At 41.1% G+C, this 13,690-nt stretch overlaps 1 protein-coding gene across 1 annotated transcript in view; it reads left to right on the top strand.

Annotated features, from left to right (window-relative positions):
• Positions 1 to 13,690, top strand: part of MMP2 (matrix metallopeptidase 2 (gelatinase A, 72kDa gelatinase, 72kDa type IV collagenase)) — a 34,791-nt gene extending 21,101 nt beyond the window's left edge. The window contains exons 9-13 of the mRNA XM_010087329.1: positions 628 to 781; positions 6,472 to 6,608; positions 8,469 to 8,628; positions 11,855 to 11,964; positions 13,200 to 13,690. Of these exons, the coding sequence (XP_010085631.1) occupies positions 628 to 781; positions 6,472 to 6,608; positions 8,469 to 8,628; positions 11,855 to 11,964; positions 13,200 to 13,303 (665 nt within the window). The 3' untranslated portion in view covers positions 13,304 to 13,690. The remainder of the gene's footprint in view (positions 1 to 627; positions 782 to 6,471; positions 6,609 to 8,468; positions 8,629 to 11,854; positions 11,965 to 13,199) is intronic.

The raw sequence follows: 13,690 nt of genomic DNA, 5'->3' as shown, positions 1-13,690 counted from the left end.
TAAATCAACCTGATATCTAAGAAAAAAGGCAAATTCCCCACAGGACAATACTGCAGCAGCCAAATAATAAAGCAAAATAAAATAAACCAGATGGCAAAGTGCATGTTCTGAAGAGCACATTTTGGTTATTGACAAGGGGAGAAGGATCATACAAATGGCTCAAAATATGTCTTTGTAACCTGCAAAATATTGGCACTTCAGGAAAGAAATCACTTTGATGTCTCTCTCAGCAGAGTTGTGGATAATTCTGATTAGACAGACTTTGAAATGCATTTCTCTTCTTTTTAGAAGCCAGTAAAATAAAAATCATAATGTTAACATTTGACCCCGTTATAGTCACTTCTGAATATTTTCAGGTTAAGCAGGCAGCTCAGCGGATACACGCTCACACAGGCACGGTGCCTTGAAGGAGGCCGCCCAGCAGATGAAGGCAGGACTGGAAGCTAAAGCCTTCCCAGCTGTACTCAGCCACCCCTCTGCTGAAATAATTTTTTTAGAAGTTTTTTCTCCTTCAAGCCCTGCCTCCAAATTATTCCCCTTCTAGAAATGATGGTAGTTCACGTTCTGTATGTAACCTATGCAGCATGGTATTCCAGTCTAACAGAATCTCTCTGTTCACCCTTACAGAAGTATCGCCCGATGTCGAACCTGGACCAGGGCCAGGACCAGGGCCAGGCCCACGGCCAACCCTTGGACCCGTCACGCCAGAGCTCTGCAAGCATGACATTGTATTTGATGGAGTCGCACAGATTAGAGGAGAAACATTTTTCTTCAAAGATAGGTAAGTGAGACAAATTGCTTACCAAGGGCACCTCAAGTGGAGGAATCTGTCAGATCTATTCATCAAAATCTAGAAATTTATTATCAGGCACAATCTCTGCCCTTTCTTTTGTGTGCTCAGAGACAGCACAGTGTCTTAATCAACTCCTATGGGAAAGAGACGGCAAATTCTGGTTTTATTGTTAAGTAATACATCCTCCTTTGGCACAAGGGCACACTGCTGACTCGTGGTCATCTTGGTTCCCACCAGGACCCTTAGGTCCTTTCTCACAAAGCCGCTTTCCAGCCTGTTGTCCCCAGTATGTACTGGTGTTTGGGGTTGCTCTTCCCCAGGTGCAGGACCTTGAATTGGACTTCATTGAACTGTGTGAGGTTCCTGTCATCCCATTCCTGCAGGGATCAAGGTCCCTCTGGATGGCAGCACAACCCTCTGGTGTATCAGTCACTCCTCCCAGTTCTAGGTCATCAGCAAACTTGCTGAGGGTGCACCCTGCCCCATCATCCAGATCATTACTGAAGATGTGAAACAGTCTTCTACCCAGTACTGATGCCTGGAGTACACCACTAGATACTGGCCTCCAGCTAGACTTCATGCCACCGACCACACCCTCCTGGCATGGCCAATTTTCAGTCCACCTCACTGTCTGTGTACCTCACCCATACTTCAACAGTGTCTCTATGAGGATCTTACTGGAAACAGGGTCAAAAACCTTTTTGACCTGCTCTCCCTTCATCTACCAAGCCAGCCATTTAACCATGGAAGCTTATCAGGTTGGTCAGGCATGACTTCCCCTTTGAGAATCCATGCCGACTCTTCCCAACCACCTTCATGTCCAAAAGATTGTAAATAGAGGTGAGATGATTATGCCATAAATTCACCTCTTCTTAGAGCTACTCTCAAACTTCTTTGAGAGTCTGGCATTTTCAACTATAGTCATTATTTCAGGCAGTTTTGTGGTGGTTTTTAATTCCTGGTTTCTGCCCTACACTGGGATTGTGCATGCCAAGGTGCTACGACAACGACTGGGTTGGTGGTAGTTCTAGCTAAAATCGGGACAAGGAAATGCCACAAACCTCACAAAAAAGCCTGTTCTCATGATACTTTCTGCCCAGTTTTAGAGACTGGAGAGCAGAAATTAACTCTGGTGTCAGCCCTGCTGGCTTCTGTGGAGTCACACGAGGGTTGCTCAAAAGGGTGAAGTAGCTGGGAGACACATCCAAACTTCTTAATGCTCATGCAAACCAGATATGACCCCCAAAATCCTTAGAGATTTACCCATCTGTAATGTTAATCACAAAATTAGCAATGGAAGAGATGCATTAGCCAGTCTATTGCCTGCCAAAGAAAGATTCATTCCCTATAAAATATTTCCGGATGCCTTTTGTAGCAAAACCTACAAGGACTGTAATCCAGCAATGGAAATCCCATCACTTTCAGTGGAGTAGAGCTCTGGAGGCACCATCCGTCCTGACTTAATTTCATATAGTCTGCACTCTGGGGGAAAGCTTCAAATCCGGTTGCAGGAAAATTTCCAATCTCAACTTCTAACACACTCCTCCAAAAAGTAGTTCACCCAAAGCTAGTAGCAATGATTTCAAATGCCTCTTTCACCACGGAGACACCGTTTTAGCAAATCTACACTTCTAGCACAACTTCCATTATCATAGAGTGGTCCAAAGAAGATCTGCTCCTTTCCCATGCTCATAAAGATACAGTCATGGAAATCTGTGAGCAAAGTCTTGTCCCTGAGTGGTTTAATCCAGGCTGAGTCCAAAATCATTAAATAACAGAAGCATGTGACTCACGGCTGCTGTAAGAACACATCAAGGACACCGGTGATTGGGATAGGCTCCATGTGTACAAGGCCTCCAAGGCAGAAGATACAAAAGGCATTTTTGATGTAAGAGCAGAGATATTCCTGATAAAATGAGGTGGGTGCACAGCTGCAGCTCCCACTGCCTTTGCCAAGGGCTGCATTACCCAGCTGCTCAGCAATGAAGAGCATCTCCTAAAGAGTATGGGACTTGGCAGCACCACAGTGAGAGACACTAACGCTCCTTTTTCCCTGCCATAAATCAATGCCCAATTGGAAATCATTTATCCTCAGTTACCCTGAACATTCTCCTAAAGCCATTGAAGATTTGGGCTCATGCACATTCACCACACGTGCCTAAATCAAGCCCTGTTTCCGATCATACAGAAACATACGCAAGCATCTGAAGCTGATGGAAGTGTTGCAAGTTGTCTGTTCATTGCTCCTTGCCAGATGTCAGCTGAAACATAAAAGGAAGCAGGAACCAACAAAGTCCCTCTCACAAAACAGCAATCTATAGTTATTTGTATTCTTGGTGGTGTAAAGTCCAGCCATGTCCACCACATTTAAATTTTCAGCTAGAAGATATGAAGGATTCACTACTACACTGCACGATTTAACTCTACTCACCAGCTTTTCATAACAAAAAATCATGGTCAGTTGGGTAATTTTATAGGCTAGGGTATCCAGCAATTCCTTCAGTGCATTTCCTTCTAGTTCCCATCTATGTGGTAGGCAGAATAATGGTGAAGTTTGACTTAATTTTTAGCACAGGCTTGGTGTTTTAGCAATGCAGAAATGGGATTTTAAACTTCTGGTTATATGAACATAATGTTCCCCATTTCTATTACAGCTGATAGGGGCAAAAAGGGTTCGTTCAACATGTCTGTGGGGACACTTGTGATACCTCTTGTACTATTCCTCTTGGTCCCATCAGTGGCAGGCTGATTCCTCACAGCCCAGTGATCCCCCAACGGCAAGAAACAGCCCATTCTTGGCCACAGAACGGTCCCACAGCACCAGCGGGTCAGCCCCACAGAAAGCCAGCACCTTCCACCAACAAGCTGCACAGAGCTGGCCCCACCACCCTGGTCTGCCCACTTGTGCCTCAGCTCTGTGCCCTCAAAAGGAAAAACATATTCCCCCAGCAGTACTTTTCAAGTATTCTCCCAGAACTTTTCAAGTTCCACAGCATTCACGGCATACTGATCCTCTTTTGCTCACTTGTGGGCCTTGGCTTTCACCTTGTTTCTGCTTTTGTGAACTGGGAATCACACAAGGCTTGATCCAACTAGGAACAATTTTACATCTATTCCTAAATCAGCAAAGTGATTCAGTATTCTATATAATCCCAACAAAACAGAAGTATTTTGCATTCAGATACAGTTGGTCAAAGAACTACACAAATACCAAAACAATCTGTTCAAAGTGACTCATGCTTTATCTAGCATGCAGCAACAGCAGACAATTGTTGAATTGTTTTGCTCTGGAATGGCTTTGCCCATCAGTCTTGCAGCTTTCCAAATATCAGGCAAGCAGCATTATGACTCACTTTTGGAATTCAAAAAAACAAATGTCTATCATGTGTCGTGTGACTTCTATGATTCATGAAAATGACCAGAGCATCCAACTGTCACATTACACGGGCAAAAGGAGTAAATAGCAAAGAGGAGGTCACATCAGATTAATTCCTTCAAAAAAAAGTATTTTCCCCTCCCCGCTCAAACCAAGGAAATAAAAGGGAATTACTGGAGGTGCTGTTGGCCATAAAGAACAGTTGAGCTTTTCTGCTGGGCACAGAACTCTCCAAGCAACCAGAGTGCCTGAGTACTGAGCATTTACACAGATGGTTTTGTTCTGAAAGTGAACAAAAATTCAGACTTCTGAAGTCTACCAAGACACTAAGAAAGACCCAATGATTTGGTCCCCTTACATAACTGCATGTAGTAATAATAATAATAATAATGGTAAATCTTGATTATGTTAAAATAGAATGTAAAATACTGTAACAAAGTATTACATCTGTCTACAAATGTAATATTAAAATCTAACCTGAATGAGTTAAAACATTTTAACATGTTCAAAGTGAAATGAGAAAGCCAAACAATTAATTATTTCACCAAATAATTAATTTCACTGTAAGATTAATAGAAATGAAAATGCCTCCTAACCCATTTGAAAAGAAAATTCAGCTTTGACAGAGTTTCCCTTTCCATAAGAAAACCTCACCACTTTAACAAGTCCCTTGGAATGTGTGTTTTAATAAAACCCAGTGTTCAAGTCTCTGTTGGCTCTGGAAAGTTTGGAATTCATGCAGACAGCAATTATTAGTGCTGACTCAGCCATAAGTCAGGTGAAAATTTGATTGAGAATTCTGTAAGTTGGATATTTAAAGGAGCTACTTTTCTTTTATTAGAAAGATTTGTTATACTGATTTCCATTTCATATCATACTGAATCTGCTTTTCTGTCTAAAGAGATGCACAAAACCAATGTTATTACCTTTTACAGAGTTTCATATGTGTTTAAACACTGTCAAGAGCAGGAGTCATTAGCTAAATGCCTTATTCCTTGCCTCCTTTTTAAATGAAAACTATGGTGAGTTATGCTCAGAGATATTTTTGTACATGTTAAAAATACACATATGTACACAAAATGAAAGTTAACATATAGCTATCTTTATTAGTAGTACCATATGTCAGGTTAATTACTTCATATTTTTAATTAAGTGACAAAAACCAATGCACTTGCCAGTTGTACTTTTTCTCATACCAAACACTATAAATTATGATAATTCAGCATGCAGCATCTAATCATACTCGCAAATGCATTTCAAAATGTTTTATTTGTCCTAGCTAGCTCTGTTCACAGCCAAACTTCTCTTGGTAAAAATGCAGCAATTTATTAAATGAATTTAGCACTGCTCCTCCCAAGTTTCAGATCCTGGGTTTCTCAGAGGTGTAATTACTCTGGGTAGGAAAGGGTAATGACTATTTACACTCTGCAAAAAATAAGATGCCAGTAGCACCTTGAGCTTCAGTAACATAATAATGGTAAAAGCTGTTTGAGCTGAGAATTTAATAGCTCTAGCTTGGTGCAAGGTTGAATCCACCAGCCTGCTGATTTTTCGTTTTATGACCATGGCAAAACTTTTGTTCTGTTGGGGAAAAAAGTTGTTCATTCTGTGGAGGAGGAAATAGCAGTGACATTTTTAATATCAAAAGCCCTCACCACAAAGATCTGCCATTTGAAGATAATTACAGCTTTTTAGAGCTTAAATCAAATTATGATCCTACTTATACATAAAATAGCCAATAAATTACCCTTTGCATTTCTCTAATGAACACTTTTAGAGCTGGCAGTTTCCTTTACAGCCAAGCTCGCTTCCAAGCAGGTTGATATACTGTTATTAAATTTGAACTTTCAGTCACTACAATGGTAATTGCAAGAGCAATTCACGGAATACAAATCTCTGCTTTTGTCAAACACTCATCCATCTGCTCCACACACACCAGCAGGAGAGCTCTAATAGTTTAAATGCCTTGTAAATGAGTTTATTTGTATACTCAAAGCACAGAAGATACTTTGCCCTGATGCAAAAAGCAACAGGAACTCCAAAGCAATCAGTGCAAGCAATTTCACCTGCAGTCCAGGACACAGCTTATGGTGCAACTGTTTTAGCAGCTTGCTTCTAAATGAATGGTTTGGCTTTTCAGTCACTGTAGGAACAGTTACAAGTGTGCGTTGCTGCTAACGTATGCGTGTGTGCGCATGTGTGTATGTGCGGGCTCATGTGGCCTTTGCCAGAAATGATGAGAAACAGATGTGCTGGTGAATTACTTTGTCGTAAATCTCATACAATTTTCTGTTCTGCTCAGATTCATGTGGAGGACTGTAAACCCCCGAGGAAAACCCACAGGTCCTCTTCTTGTTGCTACATTCTGGCCTGATCTGCCAGAGAAAATTGATGCTGTCTACGAAGCCCCTCAGGACGAGAAGGCTGTATTTTTTTCAGGTATTGGTTTGAAGTTTTAAAATGTAAGCAGTCATGTGCATAAATGTTGCATTTGAGTTCAGTTTCCTCTGAGCTGTAACTGGGCCAAGGAATGGCCTGCCTAGGAGCCACCATAGCCTGCAGGTAGGGGCGACAGATCTGAAACATCCCATGCTGAGGATTTTAGGACAAAGGTGGGATTTGAAAGAGTCTGAATAGCATTCAGCCTCCTTTACAGCACAGCGGAGCTATAAGCACTCATACAGCTATAGCTATAAGCACCTAGTAAGATACATTCAACAATAAGCAAGACTAAACAAGCGTCATTATTTAAAACAAAAAGCGACAGCAGCAGTGGGAGCTCTGTTTCATCAGTCACGGCTCTGGTTTTCTTCTGTTTCCTCTCATTTTAAGCTATTGTCTCTGTACATGTTGATTGAGAAGATGAGATTTTTTTTTTTCCCCCCTCATACCTTTCTTTGTCTCCTCCTCTTTTGCCAAAGACTGACTTCCACTCTGGCGTCCCAGGATCTGCCTTGGTGGCTCCTCAGGCAGAGGACAGAGGCAGCCATGCTAGCAGCCTCCGGGGCAGAGGAGAAAGCAGGAGGCAGTGCTCTGTCCATCCGTACACACATGGTTCAGCTGCACTGGCCAAATTAGCAGAGCTGGGAGGCTGCTTTCAGCATGAAAAACTGAGCCAGCAAAAACTGGGCTCCAGGATCTACTACAAACATGACTAAACATCTCCAATCATGTAAAAACCATATGGCCAACACTGCTGTACATTTTCTGTGCAGGAGGGAAAAAAGTAATGGTAATCTATTCCACATGTCTCAAAGGCCATTTGCTTTAGTTTACATGGAGGGGAAAAAAAAGAAAAGCTTAAAGTTTTATTTCAGGCACGCCAAAACACTTTAAATATTGCATATACTATATATAATCCTATTACATCTAAACCTCTCTCCCTCTCTTTATAATTTCCAGGAAAATGTAACTAACCTTCTTCAAAAAAACCCAAAAAAACAAAAAAAAAACACCACACACACACAAAAAAAAACACCACAACACAAAACAAAACCAAAAAAAACCCAAACAAACATTGCTTTGAAAGTTACACGTAACACAACTACCTTAAAACACTTACTGCTGAGACCTGCCCTTTGCTCCTGAACGGTGACATGTAACTTCTCAGGAACTCAAACCTACACTTTACACTTTTCTCATATTAACAGTTTCCTTGCTTTCTTTCCCACTAGCACAGAATCAAAGAAATGTCCTTTCAGGAATGAATCTTTCCATGGCTTTCAGTGAATCCAGTGAGGGTATTTACTAAGTGAATTATACTTCCCTGTAAAGAACGCAGAATACAGCAGTACAGATTTGGAGAGACGTTAGAAAATGTTGTATAACAAAAGACAATAGAAACAGGAGCTCTGGGCAAAAGCTTCCTGTTAATCACTCAATGAAATCGCTCAACAAAACAAAGGGAGGGCAAACCTGGGCTTCTGCATGTGACCTTCAGGTGCCCACGCCTGGTTTCAGACCATGTTCATCATACACAATATTATCAACATCAACTATTTAACATAACCCCAACTAGCTAAGACAGAGTCCGCCCCAAAGAGGACAGAGCTAAGGGGGGAAGCGAGAGCACACTGAGGTGATGGCTTTTGCTGGGAGGCAAGCAACTCTCAAGAGGCAGAAGCAGAGACTGTACTCACAGTACACCTGCACTCCAGTGCTCCACAGACGGTGAAATACCAGAAAGCCTAGTAGTACAGTTGGTGCAATAAAAGGTCACATAGCAAAGCATGAAACAAATACTTCTCTGTGTCTGATTAATAACCAGTGTGTGTTTGCTTTGTTTTCTCCCCTGCCTAGGAAATGAGTACTGGGTTTATTCAGCCAGTAACTTGGATAGGGGCTACCCAAAGAAACTCACCAGCCTGGGACTACCCCCTGATGTGCAACGCGTTGATGCAGCTTTTAACTGGGCCAGAAACAAGAGGACATACATTTTTGCTGGAGACAGATACTGGAAGTAAGAGGCACTGGAGTGGTGGTGGTGGTGGTATGCTGTTAGCCGAGGTGTCTCTAGGGCTGAATGCACCCCGAGGCTCAGGGGGCAGGGCCCAAGCACAGGGGGTTCATCCTTTGCGAATATAAAATGAGGGCTGCCAGGACAGCACTGGCACGTGAGGATGCTGAACCAGGGAAACTCTGAAAGGAATTCCTTAAAAATGAGTGATCTGCAATCACCTGAAGCCAAAGACTGACCAGATTGCCTTTGAAATTCTTTCATTAAGCCATCAGGTTCGGAAGCTCTGGGTGTAAAAGAAACAGCAGTGTGACTAGCCAAGCACGCTGCGGATGGCTGCTGCTGCACCAGCCACCAACACATTTGCTCTACTAATACTGTTGGCACTGAGGAGATCTGAACAAACCACAATTAGCCTATCTGTTAGTATTTCCGGAAAAATCTTAGCTTCAATTCATTTTGACAGTCTCTACAATCCTTTTCACATGTCCAGTACACGCTCAGAGAGGTTTTTGTTGCAAAGAAGATCAACAAATGTGGTATTCCGCAAATGCATTTGCACTAAGGTTCTGTTCGAACTGTTATGAGAAGCAAATTATGATGCAGCATAAGCAACCAAACTCAGGTGACCTCCTACCACACTGTCCAGGAAAGATCCTGGACTCTTAGATTAAGAAGGAATGTCCTTAAAATGTCTCAAGGCTGTTACTGTGGTAGAGATAAATACCCTACATTGCACCTGATGAAGAGTCTACTAACTGTATTTGGCAGAACTTCATTATCATAACTGGCAGGGAGATCTGGCACAAAAGATCATCTTAAAAAGCAGACACACTTTGGTGCTTTGAGGAACTTTTTGAGTTCCCTCCATGCAGCCTATCAGAATGGCATGAGAACAAAACAGAGACACTAGCTCCTGCTTTCACCATCAGAGGTCTCTTCCAGGGACAGGACCTGAAGCCAGGAATGCAGACATTAAACAACAAGCAGAAGGCAGAACCATTCATTAACTGAGGAAATTTCCTAATGTAGAGGAAAGTTAAACATTAGAAACACCCACCAGAAATCTAAAAGACTCTCCGAGCTATCAGGCTCCCTTCTGAGAGATGCTCCATATAAAATACCAAAGGAGTTGTCAGTATAATTGAGTCCATTTTATGTGAACATTAATTTCATGTTATGATCAAACCGGATGAGTGTCTTTTTTATACCCTAATGTCTGTGGATTCCTGTAAGTAAATAAAACACCTTTTCACAATTGCCACTTGATCATAACTTTCAATTACTTTGAGGACAGTAGTCTTCTCTATTACATGGAAAAAAATAACTTAAAAGCTAAAGAATATTATTCATTTTTAATATCATGTTGTAATGACCATCTGAAACATTTCTAAGTAGATCTAATACAGCCATCTGCAATATTTCAGATTCCTACAAAACCTACAGACTATGAGTTAGCAAAGCTGCTTGTCTCTCCTGTACCAATGGTTGTTTTGATTAACTGTACCCCAGGGCCTCCAAGCAATTCATCACTCAGATCAGAGACAGTATTTCTGTCAAAGTACCTCACCAATTGCAGTCACTGCAGAATGCATAATTTATCGTTAAGGAATCAGAATAAGCTTAAGTGATTTCTATCTGTGTAAAGAAGAAAGCATGCAGTTGACAAATATTTCAGAAAATCCATCTCTGTTTAACACAGATGCTATAACCCTTAAGCATGCGGCTGTTTTATTTTATACAAGAACTCTGACACATGGGATTGAAATAGTTACATACCATAGTCCTTCCTGTGCCATCATCACGCTTACTTTAAATGGATTTTTGGAAGCCTTCTCCTCTCCCTCCTTCCAGGCCCAAGCTATTTTAGTGTTGTTATAACAAGAAGGTTAAGCAAAGTGAAGTTTTGTGAGGGAGAGGAAGAGGAGCTGGCTCAGATTCCACAGCCAAAGTTTTAACGCTGCCCAGCAAGGCACTAGATTTTCTTTAAATATCCAAGATAAAAATAGTAAGTAGTTTAATAATTTAAATTTATTTTGACCAACCTACTGCTCATTTGTACTGGTGTAACTTTGGACATGATCCAAGCAGTTCCATATAGCAATGAGGGAAAGGTAACCTGTGATACATACAGATATGGATAAAGAGAACCAAGAACATGGGAGCTTCCCTCCCTCCAGTACTAGTCAAGGATGACCGCTCTGAAGCTCACTGCTCCTGAAGAGGTGCTGCTAGGGTGACTGAGGCCTCACGTGCACTGGAAGCCTGGTTCAAACTATATCCCACGTCACTGCTCCTCAGGACATCTCTCCTCCCTCTCAGCACTGACTCCCACCTATAAATCAGAAAAATGCAGAAGCCAGGCCACAGTCTTGCTACTTCCATCTTCCCTCTCAAGGACCTTGCAACCCTGGGACATTTATTCCCTGTGTATGCAAAGGGAGATCCTGGATTACTTGTTTGTGGGAGTGTAAAACTGGCTTTGCACAAATCTATCTTTGCATACTACAGTGGAAAGCACACCGAGTAAGTGACACAACCGATCATCTGCAGACCTGGATCCGGACAGATCCATTCACTTCCGAAGGACACTGCAAACTAGATCCAGCTTCCATGGAGTTAGGTGGATTTACACCAGCTGAGGTTTTCCTCTTTAAAGCACAGACTGTGAAAGCCACTGTGGTTTTGTTGTTGTTTCCCAAAAAAAAGCATATATTTTTAACTTGGCATTTATCTGTTGATCATCATTGAGAGACAGGACTGTCAAAACAATAATGTTTTTTAATTACATGATAGGAAAAGTAATTAGTAATTTAATAGTAATCCACCAATTACATGGTCTACAAGCATATTTCAAATAAGATTTTTAAGAGACAGCCATTTCACACTAAGCTCTGCTAACTTCAGATGTCAGCTGCTGCCTGGAAAAAGTTACCTTTCCTAGCATTGCGTTCGGAATTTTAAAGCCACATTTCTGAAAAGGGTTTTCCTTAGAAAGTGTATTTTCAATTCACAAGAATTGCATTTCCAAAATGAAAGATGTAAAATTTCACACAGTTTTAAAGGAGTTGGGGAATAATTACAATGAAATAGAAACAATGACAATCTCAGTTGTTATATTTCTGTTTGATTGTTTCGTATAGTCACATTTGCTGAGGACTCCATGAAAAAATATGTTAAATTTTAACACTGAATACAGATTTGTAATTTGGGGGTATAATTTCTTCAGGTACAATGAAGAAAAGAAGAAAATGGAGCTTGCGTCCCCCAAATTCATTGCTGACTCTTGGAATGGAGTTCCAGATAACCTTGATGCTGTCCTGGGTCTTGGTGACAGTGGTAAGCTGTAATTCTGACCTAAGTCACTGACAAGCTCTCTTATTTGACTGCTGTGAAACTTACTGGAGACTTTAACTTCTTGTGGTCCATGAGTAGGAGCCAAATTCCCATTCAGCTTTGCAAACTACTGGTTCAAACAAACTTTTTTTGTCTCTTTGTTTTCCCATTAAATATCAGTTGATACATACCCGACTAATCACAGTTTAAACATTTTAAAATGAAACATTTACGGAATACGACCTCTCCCAAATATTTTTATCCAAGCCAATAACAGTAATAATAGTAGTGCTAATTTCCCTTTTCATGGGATGATGCTGATCACTTTGCAAAGCTTAACAAGGCAAGAAGCAGTTTTTATCAGTATCTTCCCCCTTTTCGTCCTTGCTTTTCTCTCTTCTTTTAAAAGGCTGTATTCTGTCATGTTTAAGTGTCTTGAAGCATCTTATTGCTTTCCATCGCTAAGCTGTACAGCTCTAGAAACCTGCTACACACATCAGACAGGATGTGGAGCACAGTAATCCGTGAAGCAGTCACTTTTACGTCAAGATGTCCCTGAGGTTCAGCTCTGGGTTCATGTTGGTTTTCCAATCTGGGCATGGGGAAAATTAGCTCTGTGGAGAATTCTCTTTCTAATGGAGTTTGAGACAGAGACTAAAGCAACTGGATGTCCTAACACCAGAAGGTGTGACTGGGCCAGTCCCTCCGGCTTGCAGATTCCCCCATTTCTTGTCAGCTCCCATAGGTTCCCCAGTACCAGCATGCAGACACAGCATCATTGCAGCATCACCCTGAACTCGAATACAATAATCTCCCTGATCACAGGCACAAATGGGTTGTATTTTGGCCTTTTTTTAACCTCCTATCAACTGCAGCTGAGAGCCTGGCCCATGGTTTTAAGTGGCCTCATATTTTGCACAGATATGCATAAATGCCTGGAAGCACCACGGGTATCACGAGTCCCAACTCTATTACATTTTCAACATCTATTTTGCCAGCAAATATTTCCTCCCAGAAAATTCTGGCTCACAAAATGGTAACCTGACTACAGGCTCCATTTAACAAAACCTCTCTTCTCCAAGATGGGAATTTTTATGTACTTTTTAAATAAATCTGCCTAAGTATTTTGGGAAGGTCTTCCAGTTCATTAAGCTTCACGAAATCCAACAGACAAAAAAGCTTTGACCAAGAATTATGTGCTCCATAATCTGAGTCTGCTTTTTGATTTACCTTCACAGGATACACCTACTTTTTCAAAGATCAGTACTACCTACAAATGGAAGACAAGAGTTTGAAGATTGTTAAAATTGGCAAGATAAATTCTGACTGGTTGGGTTGCTGAACTGTATGAGATACTAATAACCAAATATTTACTTCTTTTGTTATATTCCTTATCTGTAATTAGAAATAGATCTGGATGCTAATTACTGGACCAGTCTGGTACTGGCACCAAAACATTAAGTACCAGTACTGTACACCTCAGATAATTTAAGAGTGTTTGCCTCCTCACTATACAAAAAATGTTTACGTATATATTCTGGTACAATTTTTCATTTTTCATGCTAGTCATAGTAATGCTAGTAACAGAACATCCATTGTTCTTTATTTTCCTGGTGCTTAAACAAAGCTTTGGAACCATTGGAGACTGGATCATGCCCCTGTGTTATACACGTCCCAAACAGGCTCAAATGAGACGTACCAGCAGTGCACTTTGATTTTTTTTTTTTTT

This window comes from Pterocles gutturalis, unplaced genomic scaffold (assembly GCF_000699245.1).
Source record: "Pterocles gutturalis isolate BGI_N339 unplaced genomic scaffold, ASM69924v1 scaffold5866, whole genome shotgun sequence".
Classification (NCBI taxonomy): domain Eukaryota; kingdom Metazoa; phylum Chordata; class Aves; order Pterocliformes; family Pteroclidae; genus Pterocles; species Pterocles gutturalis.
Note: the sequence above shows the minus strand (reverse complement) of the source record. Positions and strands in the feature narration are given on the sequence as shown.